The sequence below is a fragment of the Tachysurus fulvidraco genome, chromosome 21, assembly GCF_022655615.1.
Source record: "Tachysurus fulvidraco isolate hzauxx_2018 chromosome 21, HZAU_PFXX_2.0, whole genome shotgun sequence".
Classification (NCBI taxonomy): Eukaryota; Metazoa; Chordata; class Actinopteri; order Siluriformes; family Bagridae; genus Tachysurus; species Tachysurus fulvidraco.
This window is the reverse complement of record NC_062538.1, coordinates 17,968,613-17,988,260: the sequence shown is the minus strand read 5'-3', so window position 1 is coordinate 17,988,260 and position 19,648 is coordinate 17,968,613. Positions and strand designations below refer to the sequence as shown.

Genomic DNA, 19,648 nt, shown 5'->3' with positions numbered 1-19,648 from the left:
ACCAGTTTGCCTTTCCTTGGGCTTTTTTTTTTTTCTCATTTCAAAACATGTTTCTACTTTATTACACTTTTATAAACTTCTTGAACAACATATTTGGCAAAAAAAATTAATTAAATTAAACTTCAGCCATTAAAAAATTAAATACTTGAACGTCAGTAAACAAAATATTCTAAAAATTTGTGTCTGTGACAAACCAAGTGAACAAGTAAATAAAGTTACAAACATTTATCAGAACACAACAAACTAAATGAATGACAGAGAGAGAACATGTGAGTGAATTAATTAACACTCAGAATGAATAACTGACTCTAATTTGTCTTTAACAATAAATTTAATTAAATAAAACACTGTAACTTAGACACATTGTCAATAAAATAGAACAGAAAGGACAAAATTATATACACATTAATATGTGATGTGTTTTAATTGAGTAATATATTTAATAAGTGTAGTTGAACACCTTTTATAAATGATGGTCTGTTTTATCGGCTTAAAATAGGCATAAATATAGCGAGTAAAGAAAAGAGGGTACGAGAAAAAAAAAAAAAAAAAAAAAGACCGTGTTGATCACGTTACATGAAAGATCTCATCATATCTCTTCAAACCTTTCCTTGGGCTAGAGAGCCATCACAGAGCCGCGTCTGACGTCACTGTATACAACGTTATACAGCAATGTTTGCGCAGTGGCGGAAAACACATCAACAATAAAGCAAAGGATGTTGCTTTACTGTTAATGCTTATGGCTTAGCGAACCAACATTGGCGTTCAAACGTGGTGAATCCTGATTAAAAATAATGTATTAAAATATCGCTAACGATGTTCTCGTTTGTTTTGTTGGTCACAGTAATCCCAGCCCCTGACGCAAGCGGTTCTTAAGTCTAGACCAAAAATGTTTAGGTGCAACTTAAGAACCAGTTTTCCTGGTTCAGAGCCGGTGCTTTGGGTGTCAAAAAACAAAGAACTGATTTTAAACTAGGCTCTGATCAGGGGAACGTCTTCGCAAGTGTTCTGATGCAGCCCCCCCCCAAAATAAATATTTTACCACAACATTGACATGTGACGTATCAAAACACTCAGAGGGGAATTGCATCACTGGTATTCGGATGACGTCACATGCGCGAATCCATTTGCCTCTAAAAGTATTGGCACCCCCAAATAGGGTTGCCACCCGTCCCGTGAAATACGGAATCGTCCCGTATTTACACGCAAAATGACGCGTCCTGTATCAAATCAATACGGGACGTGATTTGTCCCGTATTTTACATAGGTCCACATTATACAGCATCCCAAGCAAATCACCCCACCTGCATTGTGTGGAGACGAGTACTATTCTGTCCCTGATTGGGTAATACTCGTTACCATTGTTGGTTTGATTGATTTGTTTTAGGGTTACGGGCAGTAAATGACGGCCAATCAGAGTCAGAGGAGGGCGGGACGCCGCCTCGCCGGTTCTTTTGACAGTGTCAGATTGACAGAAAATCCATATGAAACGATGCCATAACCTAACATGCTGTCCATCATCAGCCACATCTTAAGCATCCCAGCATCCACTGGTGATGTGGACAGGATCTTTTCTAGAATGGCCAACAAATGGAGTGACAGCAGGAACAGGTGCTCTGTGGAGCTCATTAGGAGTGAGCTCTTGATCACTTTTAACTTTGAGCAGTCCTGTTCAGAGTTTTACTGTAGATGTTTGAAAGACAAACAGCTTCTCAGTGCTGCACGGAGTGACAAGAAGTACACTTATAAAAGAAAGTAGGCCTGACATGCTCCAACACCACACACTACTACTTCTGGTCTGCTGATATTCACTGATACACTGATATACATCCACTGATGCTATGATGTTCATGGAAGATCTTTTGCAGGTTTGCAAGTTATAATTACTAAGTTATGGATCCGTTAAGTGAATCATAAGTTAATAAAATATACTTCACATCTCACAAGTTCCTCCAAAGGCTTATTTTTTGTGTTCTCAGTCACACTTTGTTGGCGTATATTTATTATTGTCATAGCTGTGTATTCAATATGACCACTTAAGTTGTGATAGTGAGAGACTGAGTGCATCTGTTCACACTGATTTCAATAGCAGATATCTTATTATAATGTCCATTGGTATCAATATTAATATTTTTATGAATACATGTTTTAAGTTATGATATACCACCACTGGCACGCCATCGGGACTGTGGTCATCGTGGCCATCGTGGCCCTGAGAGGGTGTGGCAGCTCAAATATCCGTATTTGAGCTCCAGGGCGGTAGGTGGCTCTAATGCGAGCTGCAGGAATGAAAGCTTTACCGGGTTTGGAACTAAGACATTGTATGAAATTAGCGAGCTCATAATGTCCGCCGAACGACTGGCCAAGATTCCTGAAGCTGATATCGACCCGAACGGCGTGTTTAAATACGTGCTCATACGAGTTCACAGCAAAACCGACGACTCCTACGTGGACATAGTGCGCGGCTACGCGTGGGCCGAGTATCACGGTACAGAGACCTGAACAGTGCAGCTAGCTTTAACTAGCGTCTAATAACAACACAACAATAACAAGTGTTTCAGTCCTCATATACACCACGGCAACTTATTTTAATCTGTTTATAATTATGTTCAGCGTCGAATTGTCGTTAAAGTTTATTCTTGTTATATAACAGCATGGTTTCTCTTTTGTAAAGTGAAGATAAACAGCTTTTTGTGCTACAGAGAAAGCAGAAAGTCCACAAAAACCAGCACAGTCATTATGTAGCACATGGTGTGACATTCAGTAAACCTCAAAAAAAAGTACAAATGATGAAGTACTATCCAGATTTGTTGTGTCAAGAGTTTTCTGGTTACATGACTGCTGTATCTGTTCCTGTGTGTGTCTTGTACAGCTGATATCTATGACAAGGTTTCTGGTGAGCTGGAGAGAGCAGGCGGTGTGGACTGTGAGTGTATCGGAGGTGGAAGGATCAGACACGACAGCGCTGAGAAAAAGATCCATGTCTATGGCTATTCCATGGTGAACAAAACACCGAAACGTTCTCCGGCTTGCTTTAGTAGTGTTTTTTGATTTTGTAGTGTAAGTAATATTTTGTGAATTTCCTGTTTCAGGGTTTTGGACAAGCCAATCACGCAGTCTCTACAGAAAAACTGAAGACAAGATACGCAGATTATGAGATCACATGGGCAAATGAAGGCTACTGATTCAAAGGCCAAGGACTTACCATAGTGGTCTGGCCATGAACAATCCTCAGATTGGAGATGTTTATAAAACAAAAGCTTGTCCTGCTCTCTGCTTGAGCAAGATGGGAAATCGGACACATCAGCGTGGGACGACACAGAAGCTGAAATCAGGGGATTTCTCATTAACAGCAGATGATAAATGTTTACACATTCTGTACTTTATTAACGCTCTATTTATATGTTAACCACTTAAGAACTGCCCAGTTTGTGATTTAGAGATTACTGAATTTGTGAAATTACACAACGTTAAAGGACTTAAATAAAATGAACTGCAAATGAAATGTTTCACATCAGAATCAGGTTTTTTGGTCAAGTGTGTTGACACACACACACACACACACAAAAGTACAGACATAAATAACACAATACTGTACAAATAGCTTGGACTATACAAGACAATACAGATGACGTGAAACAATATAGACAGTACGAGTATTACATAGGAATACAGAGTATATGACTAATCAGTTATGTACATAAAGTGTGAAAAACATTAATTATTAGTAATCCACAATAATGCCATACAGCGACAAGCTTCATAAGGATAAAGTGTATGCTTTAGGATTATATAGAATTTTACTTTTGTACTCACTATTCACTTGAAAAAAACAAAGCTGAGACAGATGTGATTTACTTTGTGTTTCTGTGCTTTCTGTAAATACCTGAAAGAGAAAATAGACAAAATGTCTTGGAAATTTAAGTCTATCTCTGCTGATAAATTGTCTGACTATCTATCTAATAAATAATTATGATGCCTCTGTGTTGCAATATTGTTTTCTTCATCTGAAATCATATGTTTGTTAACAGACAGGCTTATAGAAGAACACATGGCCATTTCCTTGTTAGGTACCAATAGCTAAAGTCATCACCTATAACAGACCTCTGTGATGTCATGGACATTTTCCTCAGTCTTAGGATCATGGTTAAATATGTTCACTTCTTTTCTACTTACTTTAATTCATTGAGTATAGTTTACAGTCTGCACGTTTGCTATACATAAACTCCACTAGTTCCAAAGGACACTATCCGGGCAGTCTAGAGCAATGGAATAGAAGCTACTGGTCCTGATACACAGTATAATCCAGCTACATAATGAATGAATAGATATGTGTCATTGCTTCCATAATTAACAATTTAGAAGACATTCAGTGATCTTAGTGACTACTTAGATGTAACTAATATACTGTAACCTCTATAACTGATGAGGATGGCAGTGAGCATGAGGTGAAGATACACACTGAATGGGAGACCATCCCGTGCACACTCATTCATAAATTTGCTTTATCGTAAGGAAATTGCAAAGCATTACAGCTTTGCTATATGGCAGGAAATTACCTTTTTAAAGGATTTGCTCGCTGTTGTAAAATTATATTAAGAGGTGTTGGTGCCTTATAGCTCTGGGGTTCAAGGTTTGATCCTAAGATGCAGTTAATGTTGTCCATGTGACAGCATTAGTTTCTTGTGGGTTGTTTGACTTCCACTTCTCAAAAATATGTTGTTAGGTGGAACGTGTGTATGCATATGATTGCAATAGATCTAATCTATTCTAATCTTGCCCTTAAATATGGATCCACATCGACTTGAACCAGGAGAAAGTGTATGAACCAGAGAAAGTCCCTATAAAGCATAAATGTTCCTAAGAGTTTATTGCTATAGGAAGTCATAAAATCTCGCTTGCCTCATGAATTTGATGGTTTATATCCATTCTGTCAATGTTTTCAGCAGACATTCTCCACAGTTGTTTGCATACTGATGTTTAATTCACATCGAAATTGATGTATATTAACAAAATGGAATAAAAGAAGTTTAGTTTTTGTCACTTTGGCACTACATAGAGCATCTTGTGTGTGTGTGTGTGTGTGTGTGTGTGTGTGTGTGTGTGTGTGTGTGTGTGTGTGTGTGTGTGTGTGTGTGTGTGAGAGAGAGAGAGAGAGAGAGAGAGAGAGAGTGTGTGTGTGTGTGTGTGTGAGAGAGAGAGAGAGAGAGAGAGAGAGAGAGTGTGTGTGTGTGTGTGTGTGTGTGTGTGTGTGTGTGTGTGTGTGTGTGTGTGTGTGAGAGAGAGAGAGAGAGAGAGAGAGTGTGTGTGTGTGTGTGTGTGTGTGTGTGTGTGTGTGTGTGTGTGTGTGTGTGTGTGTGTGTGTGTGTGTGTGTGTGTGTAAATAAATCCTAATAAAATAACCAAAGCCAAAATTGTCAGTCATTCCATTTCTATAGCTTGCTATATGAAGTATATGTTGCATCTCACATCTATGGTGGCCGAGAAGTGCCAAACAAATGAACAAATCTGAAAACAAATGAACAAATCTGAAAACAAATGAACAAATCAGAAAACACATTAACAAATTGATCGATGTGTTTTCGGATTTGTTAATTTGTTTTCGGATTTGTTAATTTGTTTTCGGATTTGTTCATTTGTTTTCAGATTTGTTCATTTGTTTTCAGATTTGTTCATTTGTTTTCAGATTTGTTCATTTGTTTTCGGATTTGTTCATTTGTTTTCAGATTTGTTCATTTGTTTTCGGATTTGTTCATTTGTTTTCAGATTTGTTCATTTGTTTTTGGGATTTGTTCATTTGTTTTCAGATTTTTTAATGTGTTTTTGGATTTGTTAATCTGTTTTCAGATTCGTTAATTTGTTTTGCACTTCTCGGCCACCGTACACATCAGTAATGTTGCAATCGCAGTACTAATTTCCACAGTCTCTTGTGGTTGGTGCATTTTTGCAGTTTTATGATACCTCAGAGGGTCAAGTCCAAGCATTATCTTTAAGAACAGGTGAAGCTGGTATACACAGTGCATACAGTCTCTTCTATATACTGAGATGAAGAGGGACTTCATTCAGCTTCTGACGCTGCTCCTTACTGTCCAGAGTGGTAAGTGTTAATCTTCCAAAACAAGGGTATAAATATTCTGTCATGTATTGAAACTAGTACTTATTGATTAACTGGATCAAGTGTTGATTACAGTTCAAACCAAAATGCAAATAAATGTTCATACTTCATATTCATATTTCTTTTGACAATGATATATAGTTATAATCTAATTGTAGTGATAATTCCAATGCACTGTAGGTTTATTTAATTGTATAAATCTGTGTGTCTTTTTTTAAGTGTCTGTTGCTATAGTTATAACGCAGTTCACTCTCTTTTATTTTTGGAATATGAGAGCTAATACAGAGTTGTAATAAGGTGACATAAAATACTGTTTGAAGACATCTTGACTTTGCACATGTGTCCTTGATATCTGCTGTTTAATATCAGAGACCTTTGGCCTGAGCTTTTCTTGTTGTAAGAAACTGATTGTGAGTGATGAAACGATGCCATAAAGAGCAATTAGGGTTCATATTCAAAACATTTTTTAGAGATTTGAAGCTGAAATGTCAGCGTTAATCGTATATATCTTTGATTTTCACACTTTATAGTTTTTTCCCTGGAAAGTAGCGAATGCAAAGCGCCAAGATGTGACTTTGTGTGCGACTGCACCGACTGCAGCGATGAGCAGGACTGTGGTGAGACACCAAATGATGATATTCTTTAAAACTGAGTAATCAGACTCAATGTTCTTCATGAATTCAAAGAAACTGCCTATTTATGCCTTTATGGGATGTGACAGGTTATCGGGGGAGAGATTTTGTGTGTGATTTTGAGGACGCGAGGACATGTGGATGGACGGATAAGTCGGCTGTAGGTAATACGTACGTGTGGGAAAGACGTCAGAGTGGAAACCCGCTGCCCAACAGCGGCCCCACATCTGACTACACCATCGGCACATCAGCAGGTACACAGTTTCAACACAGTAAACTTTACGTACTGTACTTTCATACAGTATTATTATAGTTGTGTGGCTAAATTATTAATAAAAGTATTTTAAGGGGTGAGAAATTAGAGTAATGCCTTATATTAGATTCAGTATTTAAGATGCATGAGTGTTAACAGTTCTTTAGCAAAAAAGAATATTAAAATGGTAAAAGCTACAGTAGGACATGTTTGGCATTTGCTTCTTACTGATTAATGAAGAAATAGATGACAGTATGGATAGATGGATGGATTTATGGACTGCTGAGTGGATGATTCAGAAAAGAGATGGGTGATGCATGAATGGATTGATGATTGATGGGTTGGATAAATGGAATGGTGGATTGATGAAAGGATGACTGGATAGATACATTCTTATAAAGATTAATAAACGGATACATTCTAAGAATGATTGATGGATAGATGGATTGGTGAATGGATGAATGGATACCTTGATCGAATGGATATCTGATCTCTAGTGTGTATATACGTTCCTGTGTTATGTGCAGGTTGGTTCATGGCAGTAAGTGCAGTGAATGCACAGTCTCCAAGGACAGCCGTCCTGACATCTCCCACAATGCAACAGTCCTCCCTGAGCTGTCGCCTTCATCTCCGCTACTTTATGTGGGACTCGAGTACGTACATGCTCTCACAAACATCTAAGAAATAACAAAACATAATAAAATGATTTCATTTCAAGTTTGGCCAAGTTCAGGTTTAAGTTCTTTCACATCTCAACGTAATCAATCGTATCAAAACACTTAGACATGATTTTTTGCCTTCTTCATTTGATTTTGCATTGTATTACAGGGAACAGAGTTGCCATAGACTCCTAACAAGAAATCCTAGCAATCAGAGAGGAAACCCAACATATTTCTTTATACAAGACTAATGATGAATGTATACAAGAGTATTATGAATATTGAATAATTTATCATCTGTCCCAGTGGTGTGCTATTTCTACAATGTAAGGAGTTTTCAAAAAACGTGCTCTCTAAATTCTGCACCGAGAAATGCTTGTTAGCAGCAGTTAAGGAAACTATAAACTGTATGAACAGTGTGTTTTATATGTACTGTATGTACTGCTTTACATCCACCTGCTTACATTCAAATTATTTTGTCTAGGTTTGACCGCTCTAGAAGGCAGCTCTCTTTGGGCAGAAGTGTGGACTCCTGAGGGTCAGAATGCTCTGGTGTGGAGACCAGAGAGCTCGAGTGTCCGTGCATGGAGGGAAGGCATCATCTTCTTGGGACGCATACCTGGCCCTTTTCAGATCCAGATACACTCACAGTGTCAACATGGGAGAAGTGGAGACATAGCGATCGATCAGCTGGAGTTCATGGACTGTGCACTTCCAGGTACAACAGAATAAGAAAAACACTGAAAGGCAACAAAAGTTCATTTTTTCTGTACATTTATTTTACAGTAAATGATAGGAACTGTGCTTCTGCTCTATAACTAGCTCCTGTAGGCACTGAGGGCTGCAGGGTAGGCTTTTTCCAGTGTAAACAGGGAGGCTGTGTGGAAGAACGTGCAGTGTGTGATGGCACAGATGATTGCGGAGATGGAACAGATGAGGAGAATTGCGGTTAGTGTGTTCATCCCATAGCCCTTATCATGATACACAATTGTTATATTGCAGTGCTTTATGATATTTATGGTTATGATACTCCATATAAGCTGTATGCAAAAAGCCTGCATACATAACATGTTTTAATACATTCATATGCCATTATTCATGTAATTATGATGTTATGATGCATTATTGTTTATAACAATGAGTATAACGCATTCAAAAACTTGTAATAGAATGCATTATACATATTGTTTATAGCTTATTATATCACCAAAATCAAAGAAATACAGGCCAAACTTACTTTATTTATTATATATATATAAAACATAATAAATAAAGTACTTCTTGCAAACGTTCTTCAAGTAAATGTTCCTTATAATCCTTATAATGAAACAATGCATTAATAAAGAAAAAATAATTAGGTCTCAAAGTGTGTTTTATGAAGCAGGGCTGGGATTCTTTGGTATTGATGATATATGGAGTTATGACCATGACATGCACAGAATGGATCATATTAACAATTTATAGTTTATGAATTATGAGTGTACATAATTGATACAGTACATAACCAAAAGTGTTTGAACGCCTGACCATCTCACCCATCCGAAAAAGGAGGGCCAATAATATGAAGTTAGCTATAGCAGCCTTTCTGAAAGGCTTTTTATTTGCCGTGTATCAGTAGGGATTTGCATCCATTCATCCACAAAAACAAAAGGAAATTTGGATATTTTCTGCATTTCAGTTCATCCCAATGGCATTCCATGCATTTGAGGTAAAGTTTGGGTTTGAGTATTAGTTGTTTCATACCCAAAATTACCTTGCTTTGTGCACAGGGGCACTGTCATGTTTATACAGGTTTGAGCCTCTTGGTTCCAGTGAAGGTAAATCGTAATGCTATATGATACAAATACATCTTATACAGAATGTGCTTTTAACTTTGTGGATGTAGACTGGCGTCCACATACTTTTGGTCATATAGTGCATCTAATGGGCATCTCTATCATGGCACTTCCAAATATTCATGTTATATTCATTGTTCTGCTGGGTTGTACAGCAGGGTATATGAGCTGTAACTTCGAGGAAGATAAGTGTGCATGGGACATAAGGTCTATTTCAGACCTTAAGTGGATTTGGACCAGTCAGATGAATATCTCCATGTCTGAGCCTCTGAGAGGCCCTGGGAGAGACCATTCCACCAATTCTGCTAAAGGTACTTGCAACTGTCACTTAACTTTCAGTTTTACGGCGAAAACATTTTTTATTTTTTCTTCAATTTCAGTTATATGATTCTAATAAATATGCATTCACAGGTCATTTCCTGTATGTTACGAAACCAAATGAGCTCATGCAGGATTGGACATCATTTCAAAGTCATCCCCTGGAGCCCACCAATAGCTCACATCCTTGCCGTGTAGGTTTATATATATGTTAATTACAAACTAAATACTGTATATATGAATGTCAAGAAGGCAAAAACTAAAACTAAACTAAACTAAAAGTAGTACAGCAAATTTGCCATTTATTAGGGTTTGAATAGTCCTAGTTTAAATGATCATATTAATCACTGGAAATGTACTAAAGTGTAAGCATAGCCACTAGTATTTGGATGAGTTTGGATTAATTCATTCTTGCCAGATGGTGATGTACACACACCAGTTTGGTGGTGTATCAGGTGGCCTATCAGTGCTGGTAGCAGAGAGACAGATTTACCCAGTGTGGGAGCGTGGGGGCTCACTGGGTGATCTGTGGGTTAAGGCTGAGATAGAGTTTGTAGTCAACAGCGAATTTCAGGTACATGCTTTATTTTTATTTTTATTTTTTTACAGTTTACTATTTTGACCAGTATAAGTACACCAGAATAAATCTACGCTCTAATTCTGTCATTTCCCATATTTGTCTGTTTCTTTCTCTTTCTCTGGTGCATGCAATCCTGCAGATATTGTTTGTTGCTGCGATTAGAGACCAAGCATATGGAGGCATTGCAGTTGATGATATCACACTGTCTCCTGAATGTCGTTTGGCTAATAGTGAGCTACGTTATCTTTTTTTTTTTCTCTCATATAGGATAAAACACTCTTTACAAATTATTCACAGCTCTTGACATATCTCAACACTGAATCAATCACTATTTTGGATCCTAATGTGAACCTTACTGTGGCTAAATCTGAGAAATATCATATTTATAATTGTGTAATGGAGAATCTATTATATAGCACCTTGGTGCATCTCTAAGATTTGTTTATCTGAATTTCCCCACCAACAGATTCAGTAAAACCAGAGTTTCCTAAACCTCCCAAAAAACCCTGTGCAGAGGCCAGCAAGATTTGTGACTTTACAAAGGACTGCACAGAGGAAGAGGATGAAGCACAGTGTGGTGAGTGTTGTTTCGGAATCGCAGGTGTATACGCTCACCAAGAGCAGGTGTATATACGCTTACTGGTGCAATGTAATTAATATTAAAACTATTAATATTGGAATACTTTTTATGTAACCGAGATGTAAATGATATGCGTTTTATGATTTCCACAGGAGACTTTTCATATGAGCAGGGTATCAAGGGTTGGACAGACACCAGTATCGGAAGTCAAGGCTGGAATAGGATGGAAAATACCTCATCTTCAGGTGATCCTTCTAGTGATACATGCAGGATAAATAAGAAGAGGAAAAATAGAGCCATATTACAGATGCGGAAAAGAAGTGTTGTTAAATGCAATGGAACAAAATACAGGATCATAAATATTCATACTCATATATACTGTAAGCACAAGAATACAGCCTAAAGTGTAAAAAATAGTAAAATAGTAGATGGATAGTATCGAAACTGTTTTGCAGTTTCCATGCATGTTACAGATCACTTTACTTATTCAATGTGAAAAGTAAACACTGGGTATTTCTCTTGTCAGAGATATTTGTAAAAGAAAAAAGAAAGAAAGAAAAAAAAACACATTGTGTGCCAGAGTTATTTTCTAATATTAAACTGAATATGTGTAGTTGTGTACATGTAGCAACAATAAATGTTGGCACAGGTCTCAGACTTTGTGCCTGCTACGTCTGTTCACAAGATCGTGAAAAAGCATGAGTAACACCTTTGGTAGTTGTACAGCATCTTGCTTCATGAGGTCTCAGACTGTGAAGAGTAGTGACAGATGGCTTCAATGAGACAGCAAAAACGCACATACTAATGTCCATATTCATATCAACTGCAGTTGATGCAGCGAGTATAACTCAAGGGAAGAAAACAACTCAAACTCAAAGAAATCTAAGAAACTAGCATGTCAATTCACAGCTGATACACCTGCAATGTAATCATAAAGATACAGCAAAAATGCAGAGAAGGAAGCATTACAAACTAGAAATGCAGCAAAGATAAGGGAAGTGTTGCTAATAAGGTTATTTGTGGTAATGAGTGGAACTCGAGGCAAGTGGACCCCATAGTGTTGCAGTATTTACACAGCAGGAAAGAAAAGCCGGGATAATAGGAGCTTACTATAGGTCAGGATGCCTGTAGTTCCCGACTGTATGTACAAGTTGTTAATTAAGCAAGCAATTACATATTGTGTACCTGAGGCCCAACATGTGTATAATGCGAGAAGAACAAGAATGATGGCTGTATGACAGTTTGATTTATTGTAAATACTGCATCAGACAGAGCTGGGCATGCATATACATGCTTACAAAAAAGGTTCCTAAGTCATTCTCTCTGCCGGTGATTATTTTTTTTACTTTTGATCTATTCCATCTCATAAATATTAGTATGTATATATTGTACAGTTTCATCTATGGAATTAAACTATTTATTTGTTTGATTGGTTATTTTCAGAGGTGTTTTTATATGTGGCTGAAGCTGCTGGTCAGCAGCTGACAGAAGCTCAAACACGCACCCCTTTACTCGGCCCGTCCGGCCTCGCCTGCACTCTCCAGTTCTCCTACAGTCTCACAGGCTACAACACACACATAGGTACAAGGAGGAAAACACTCCAATGCCTTTCCGCATAGACACAAAACAACTACTCTAGTCCTAACGCACACGCCATTACAATATGCACGTACCATTACCTTGTCCATAATACACATACACTGCAGCAACATATTTGGTGTTCTCTCTCCCCAGGTGAAGTGTCTGTAATCGTAGTGGACAGTGTGTTGGGCTCACTGCCTCGGCTGTGGGAGTTTGGTGGGAGGACAGGTGAAAACCTAACTGACTCATGGGTAAAAGAAGAGGTCTATATTGGTGCCAGAGATCATCGGTTCCAGGTTTTGGCATTTCTTTTGTACTGTATTAATGTTGACAGTAGGCTGCTCAGAAAAGACAGCAAGCCCGGTGTAACAGAACATGTTGGATTTTTTACACTTGGAACAGTAGTCAAACAGTAGCATAATACTTGATCAATATTTCACCAGTTTCTGCTCAGTGTTGGCTTTCTCTGCTCATTGCTCTGCTCATACACACATATGCTCAACTCACTGTTTTAGAGAAAACAAGAGGAATAAAGTGATCACAAAAATATACATTAAACAAGGCTCAGTTATTACAACTCTAGTTTTGCCAACAAATACAGTATGTCTCTCCCAGAGTAGACCTATGCTAAACCACTCCCCGTCCTGCTACAAATATCATACTCCGTTTTCTTCTGTTTATGTTTATTCCATCTGATTTTTATAACTCTCCTTCTCTACCTTTGTTCTGTAAGCTGGAATTCAGAGCTCATGCTCAAACTCTTACCTCAGGGGCAAGAATAGCAGTGAAGGATGTTCATTATGTCAACTGCAACCCAGAGTATATTCCCTCAACTAATGATGGTAAGTCGGTAACTAATTTTTTTTTTTTTGCAGTTACCTGTCAGTAAGTATGTGTATTAAACAGGACAGAGAACAAATAATGCTTCTTGCTATCTGTTTTTTTTTTTACTGTATTTTACAGAGGGTTGGTTTGGGTTGTGTTAAAGTGCTGGAACATCAGCCCCGAATTCACTAAATTCTTAACATTTATCTGAAAATAGCGTGTAATTATTCTCTGTATATTGTACTTGCTATTAAGAAATCATTGGTTGTTTTTACAGGTGACTTTACTGGAATTATTGATTTTTGTGTTCTGTGTTTTTCTGCTTTCTTTATCAAACAGGACTATCGTGTAACTTTGAGACTGACTTATGTGGATGGTACCAAGATCAAATGGACAACTATGACTGGAGTGTTCAGAATGGCGGTGATCACACTATTGGAGTTGGTATGGAATATCTTGTAATAAATGCTACTGTATGAACAAGTGAAACAGATTTAAAGCTATTTTATACAGACGTTATAGTACCTTTTATTTTTATTTCTATAGTCACAACTGGTTCACTTGTATACTGATGTACTTATATAATGGACACTCCACATAATCTAATAAATTAATAAAAATTGTAATGTTATTTAACAAAGAAAAACTTCTTGTTCCAAAGTTTAAAATTGTAGTAGATGCATTATAAGATAAGGTAAGATAACTTCAGAGTTTAAACAGTGTGTAGCACGTAGCAGAGTTGAAAACAATGCCTTTAATAGTTACACATACTTTTACTTGCCTACACTATTTCAGTATTGTTAACCCATTATTGTGTTGTAATACCTCCACCTTTCTAGGTAAAAGCCTGGTGGTGGATATGTGGAACACGAAATTAAGGGGTCTCTCTGGTCGTCTTCTTTCACTCAGCCAGAACTCAATCGATGAGCACTGTCTCTTATTCTTCTATAAACTCTATGGCCCTCAAACAGGTAATAAACAAATGAAGATAATCCAGCTTGGTGCATAAAAATTGAGATGTGAGTAATAATAATGGTAAAGTGTGACTCACGCTTTGTACATTTCAGGTGCACTCAATGTTAAAATGCTTTTCAAAGACGGATCAGAGCAGCTGTTATGGACCCGGTTTGGGTCACACGGAAATGTTTGGCAGGAAGGACAGTGCCCAGTGCCTCAACAAATTATTTCCTATCAGGTAAAAGTTGCCGACAACTATATTTTTACAGTACTATGCCCTATAATCATTATTTTTTAATGCTGCATTTTGTAATTTATTTGCAGTATTTAATGAATTTGTTTTTTTTTTTTTTTTGGTCAGAAATATTTTAGGCGTGAAAGGAAATGGAATTTTAAAAAAAATCAGCACTTGTACAAAGTATCTATTAGCTTGGGAAATTGACTTCATTTACTTCTATTAACTTCATTAACAACTGAATTTTCTTGTTTAGTATGTATATAGTATATATACTGCATGATTTTGTTTAATTACATTTCTATGTATCCCTCACTTTCACTTTCCTATTTTCATTCAGTTAGTGTTTGAAGCAGTGCGCTCAGGTTTTGATGGACAGGTGGCTATCGATGACGTGGCATTTGTAAAAGGCCCATGCTCTCTGCCTTCTATGTGCTCGTTTGAGGGTCAGCGCTGTGGCTACACTAACAATAGAGATGGTCTCTGGGTTCACCAGGCGTGGGATGCAACAAGGATTGGCCCTAAGACCGACCACAGTCTTGAGACAGAGATGGGTTAGAAAGCAGTTGAAATGTGAAAGAAGTAATAAATATGAGAAATTGATGGTGTGAAATGACCGAGTGATATTTCTTGCCACTTCAGGTTACTACATGCTGGCCCACAGTGGTGCGAATGTCCTTCCACAGGGCAGTGTGACGACTCTGAACTCTCCTGTACGCCGTGGTGTGACTCACACTGAGTGTGTCTATTTCTGGTATAACATGGTGGGACAAAACCCAGGTTAGACAGCAATAAATACATATATTGCATATTTTCTGATATGACAGAAGTACCTGATATAATATATATCAAACAGGGTCTTTGAGTGTGTATGCAAAGCCTGCTGATGGGGACAGGATCCTGCTCTTCTCTAACAGTCTGGATCGGGGAGAAGTCTGGCGCCTTGGCATGGGCAATGTTAGTTGCCATGGAGACTGGCAGGTAATTATCTCATTATAAGTAATCATAGAAAAAAACATTTCATTATAGTATTTGCAGGTTTGCATCAGTAATAACACCTAGCAAAGAAATCTATAATATATATACAGTATATTTGTCCATCAGTTGCAGTTTGAGGTGCAGGGAGGAGGAGGAAAAGACACTTATGTTGCTATTGATGACATCAGCTTTTCAACTCATATCTGTCCTACAACAGGTTTGTTTAAATGAATGAATGAATGAATGAATAGACATTAATCAAAAGCAGGATCAATTGTTCCATTTTCCAGACATATTATGTGATCTGGAGCATGGTCTATGTGGATGGAGCAACACTCAGAGCCACCATCTGGACCAGTTAGACTGGGAGCTAAGCAACCTGTTGTCTGAAACACACTACCCCACCCCACCACACGACCACACACTGCAAAATGAGAGAGGTTTTTATATGTTTTTATAGCTGGTGTTGCCTAGCAAGATATATCTACGGAGACCTGTAAGATTTACAGTGTAACCAACACTATTCTCTTAACTTATAGGTCACTTCCTTTACCTTCCACACACTCCACGAGACTCTGCTGGCTATAATGCCTGGTTGCTGAGTCGACATCTTCCTCCTACTAAAGGCACCTGCCTGTATTTTTGGGTTTATCAGCCTGTTTCTGGTAAGGCTTTTCTTCATTCTAACTTCTCATTCTGATTTTTAATGATATAATAATGGGATTGTAGAATGTTGTAGAATTGCTTCAAGAGTTCATTGGTTTTATTGTTTTAATATAGAAAAGCTTTGTTGTTTGTATTGTTCTCTGGAGATGACAGCAAGTTGGTGGTGTGGAGGCTCTCCAACGGGGCCAAAAATGAACTTTTTAGCCTCACAGGGGCTGAAGGAACATGGATGCCTTTTAGATTAAATGTATCTTCGGAGACTGAGTACCAAGTGAGTTTTCACCCTTTGTGATACAATACTTAGAGAGTAAAGAATGCTAAATGTGTGTGTGTGTGTGTGTGTGTGTGTGTGTGTGTGTGTGTGTGTGTGTGTGTGTGTGTGTGTGTGTGTGTGTGTGTGTGTGTGTGTGTGTGTGTGTGTGTGTGTGTAATGCCTGCGTCTGATACACTATCTGTTACTGTGTGATGTAATATTTGTGTGTATATGTGTGCACATGCAACAGATTGTGTTTGAGGGACTTAAAGGAGCAAAGGGTGTTCTTGCGTTGGATGACTTTGGCTACAGTGTTGGCGTCAACTGTGTTGGAGAGCAGACAGACCAGATAAGTAAATGCCTGATTTTAATACATACAGAATATGGCTAAAGGTTTGTGGACACATGACCAGCGCTTTCATATGTGGTTCTTCTCCAAACTGTTCCCACATTGTTTGAAGCAGGCCCATAAAGATATGATTTGCCAAGGTTGGAGTTGAACAGACTGAGTGACCGGCATAGAGCCCCCACGTGGGATGAATTGGAAGACATTTACATTTACAGCATCTGGCAAACCAACTGTAGCTCAAGCCACCTCACCTGACATCAGTGCCTGACTTCTCTAACGCTCTTGCAGCAAAATGAGCTCAGATCACCACATTAATCTGGAATGAGAAAGAGACAAGCACATATAAATAAAATGATCAAGTTTCCACAAACCTTTGCCTAAAGTTTGTATAGCATATGCAGTATAGTATATATAGTCATCAAGCATGTCAGACCTGCACAATAAGACTTTCAGCAATAAATGGTATTATAATATGATATTAATGGTAACAGTAAACATCTCTTTTGTCATTTAAACCAATACTTTTCCCTTTTCAGGTTCATCATCACCTAACAACACAGGAGTCATTGCTGCATCTGTGCTAGTAGCCATTCTGCTGATGGTAACACTAGCTGTGTTACTGTTTCTGTACCTAAGGATGCGTGAGCGTACCAATTCTCAGAGACAGGACTCAAGTGGTCAAGAGACTCATACAGGCTTTACAAATGATCTGTATGAACCTGTAAGTATTTGTTATTAACAGGCCTCTGTTCTAGATCTGCTTCTTATGAGACAGTGATCATAGTTCATAGAAAATTGTATAAGAATTATGATATAATATAGTAATATAATAACCGATGGGGTGCTAGGTAAGTGCATTAATACAGACTATGATCATAACAAAGATATGCTTTCTCTTTGTACCGTCAACAAAAAAAAAATCAATACTGAGGACATTTTTATTAAGAAAAACAAATTGTGGATATATTAGTGTGTTAATAACTCTGATTTCACCCCCAACAGAATCATGTTGTTTTACCTTCTGTCTATAGTCAGGTATGTTATCAGTTTTTTTTTTTAAAGCAGTCTTGAGTTAAAGAATAAAAGCTTTTGAATGTTTAACAGTAGTGATATGTCGGTTTTACAGGAGCATGAGCGGAGTGTATGATTGTGCAACATGGTGAAAGGACCAAGATTTCACAGCTAAAGAACTGCTTGTATCATTGCATCCACACGTCCATAAAAGCATGCAGTAGACTACTCAGTTCTGTTAGTATTCAATCAAATTCAATTAAACTGTATTACAATACGGTAAACCAAGAGACATTTTGAAACTTTTTCTAATACATTATCATTTAAATGGTAACAAATCATACAGGGACTTGTATTGCACATGCTCCACATACATATGTGTGCAGTTCTTGACATTGAAGTCTTCTATCAGGAGATGCTTAACATTTATGGAAGGAGTCTCCAATCTTTTAGTCTTTCCAAGAATGGAAAATATGCAAGATGGATGGCTTCATGGTTTAGTGGTAACATGGCAAGCTGCATTTTTTTTACTTATTAACTTCAAAAGTTAAAAAAGGCATATTGGTGAGGAATTAACTGATGTTTTATTCATTAACGCTTGATGGTGGTCTGCGCTGCTGAGATTGGTAGTATGTGAGTGGGCCCAGGGCATACTTTTAGTAAAGAAGGCAAGAGCTAGATGATATTAGTAATGGAACAGTACAGTAAAATAATATTTATATACAGTCTATTACTGATAGAATATTCTATTACTGATTAGTATTATTACTAGTAGTAATACTAGTACTAATGGTTAAAAACTCATTGCAGTGCATGATCTGACAACACGTATACAAATACAGTTCTAAAAGCTAATGCACAAACATAAAGAAATCATTTAATGCTGTTTGAATGAACATTTTAAAGTATTTACATGTTAAAAGCAAGGATTTATCATTAGCCTTCGGGGTTTGAACTTTAAAATGACTTTATATGCAAAATGTGACCTGTGCTAACTACTGTAGCTGTCTGAGTGTTTACAACAAGAACTAAATTCAGTAAAATATATCATGTGATCTTTCATTGTTAAAACCCTTTTTTACATATTTGTAATATGTAACAAACCACTGATTAAAAGTAATAAATCGTATGTACATCATTTTTAAGCGTATTCTGAGTGTCGTTTAGTAACCAGTATATGTCTGGTGTCTCAGTTTTGCTTCTTTAGTTTTGCAGTGGAGATAAGAAGCTAACCCTGTCTGTCAAGTATTAGTTAGATGGCAAACACTGAAAGTAGCTGGGCTAAGAACCAAACAAAACTAGCCAGAAGATATTAAGAACATTAAGTAATATAGCAGCCCAAAATGAGGTTATTTAATATTAAGTCTAAATATAATTATGTAGACATTTAAACTAACAGAATATTCTTATAAGAATTGTCAACTTGTCTCACATTTGTTATAAATAATAAAATAATTTCTCTCTCAGTGTTAGATAGGATATGTTTTTGACGTTGGGCTAACACTGACTATCAAGAACATGTTAAAAAGCTATTACTTATAGAATGTGTAGAGAAACAGATGTGCAACTAAATGATGAGTTATTTATGAACAAAAACAGTTGCTGCTGATTCCCTTTACATACTTTTACGGGCTGATGCTCTGTCTCTATTTAGGTGCAGTAGAAAATTCCAGAAAATGAATCAAGGCACAAATTCTAACTCATTTTAGAGAAAATCCAGTATCATATAGTGTCAAAAAAAAACCAAACCAACATATAAGCAACTCCATGTGTCACATGATATGATAATCTAATGTGATTATCTGATATGATCACCTAATG

The 19,648-nt window shown here is 37.3% G+C and overlaps 2 protein-coding genes across 2 annotated transcripts; both read left to right on the top strand.

The window, feature by feature from the left end:
• Window positions 1–2,258: 2,258 nt before the first annotated feature.
• Window positions 2,259–3,980, top strand: phpt1 (phosphohistidine phosphatase 1). The gene is made up of 3 exons (XM_027176174.2): window positions 2,259–2,488; window positions 2,873–3,000; window positions 3,093–3,980. The coding sequence occupies exons 1-3, from the start codon at window positions 2,344–2,346 to the stop codon at window positions 3,183–3,185; spliced, it is 366 nt and encodes a 121-aa protein (XP_027031975.1). The 5' UTR covers window positions 2,259–2,343; the 3' UTR covers window positions 3,186–3,980.
• Window positions 3,981–5,956: 1,976 nt separating this feature from the next.
• On the top strand, window positions 5,957–18,965 carry mamdc4 (MAM domain containing 4). The gene is made up of 29 exons (XM_027176169.2): window positions 5,957–6,097; window positions 6,646–6,732; window positions 6,837–7,001; window positions 7,528–7,653; window positions 8,144–8,377; window positions 8,482–8,607; window positions 9,650–9,805; window positions 9,906–10,006; window positions 10,231–10,386; window positions 10,532–10,622; window positions 10,859–10,969; window positions 11,125–11,217; window positions 12,416–12,553; window positions 12,707–12,849; window positions 13,287–13,395; window positions 13,718–13,822; window positions 14,218–14,349; window positions 14,446–14,573; window positions 14,911–15,124; window positions 15,213–15,350; window positions 15,427–15,551; window positions 15,675–15,765; window positions 15,839–15,988; window positions 16,088–16,213; window positions 16,361–16,485; window positions 16,718–16,820; window positions 17,353–17,537; window positions 17,819–17,851; window positions 17,943–18,965. The coding sequence occupies exons 1-29, from the start codon at window positions 6,046–6,048 to the stop codon at window positions 17,961–17,963; spliced, it is 3,564 nt and encodes a 1,187-aa protein (XP_027031970.2). The 5' UTR covers window positions 5,957–6,045; the 3' UTR covers window positions 17,964–18,965.
• Window positions 18,966–19,648: the final 683 nt, after the last annotated feature.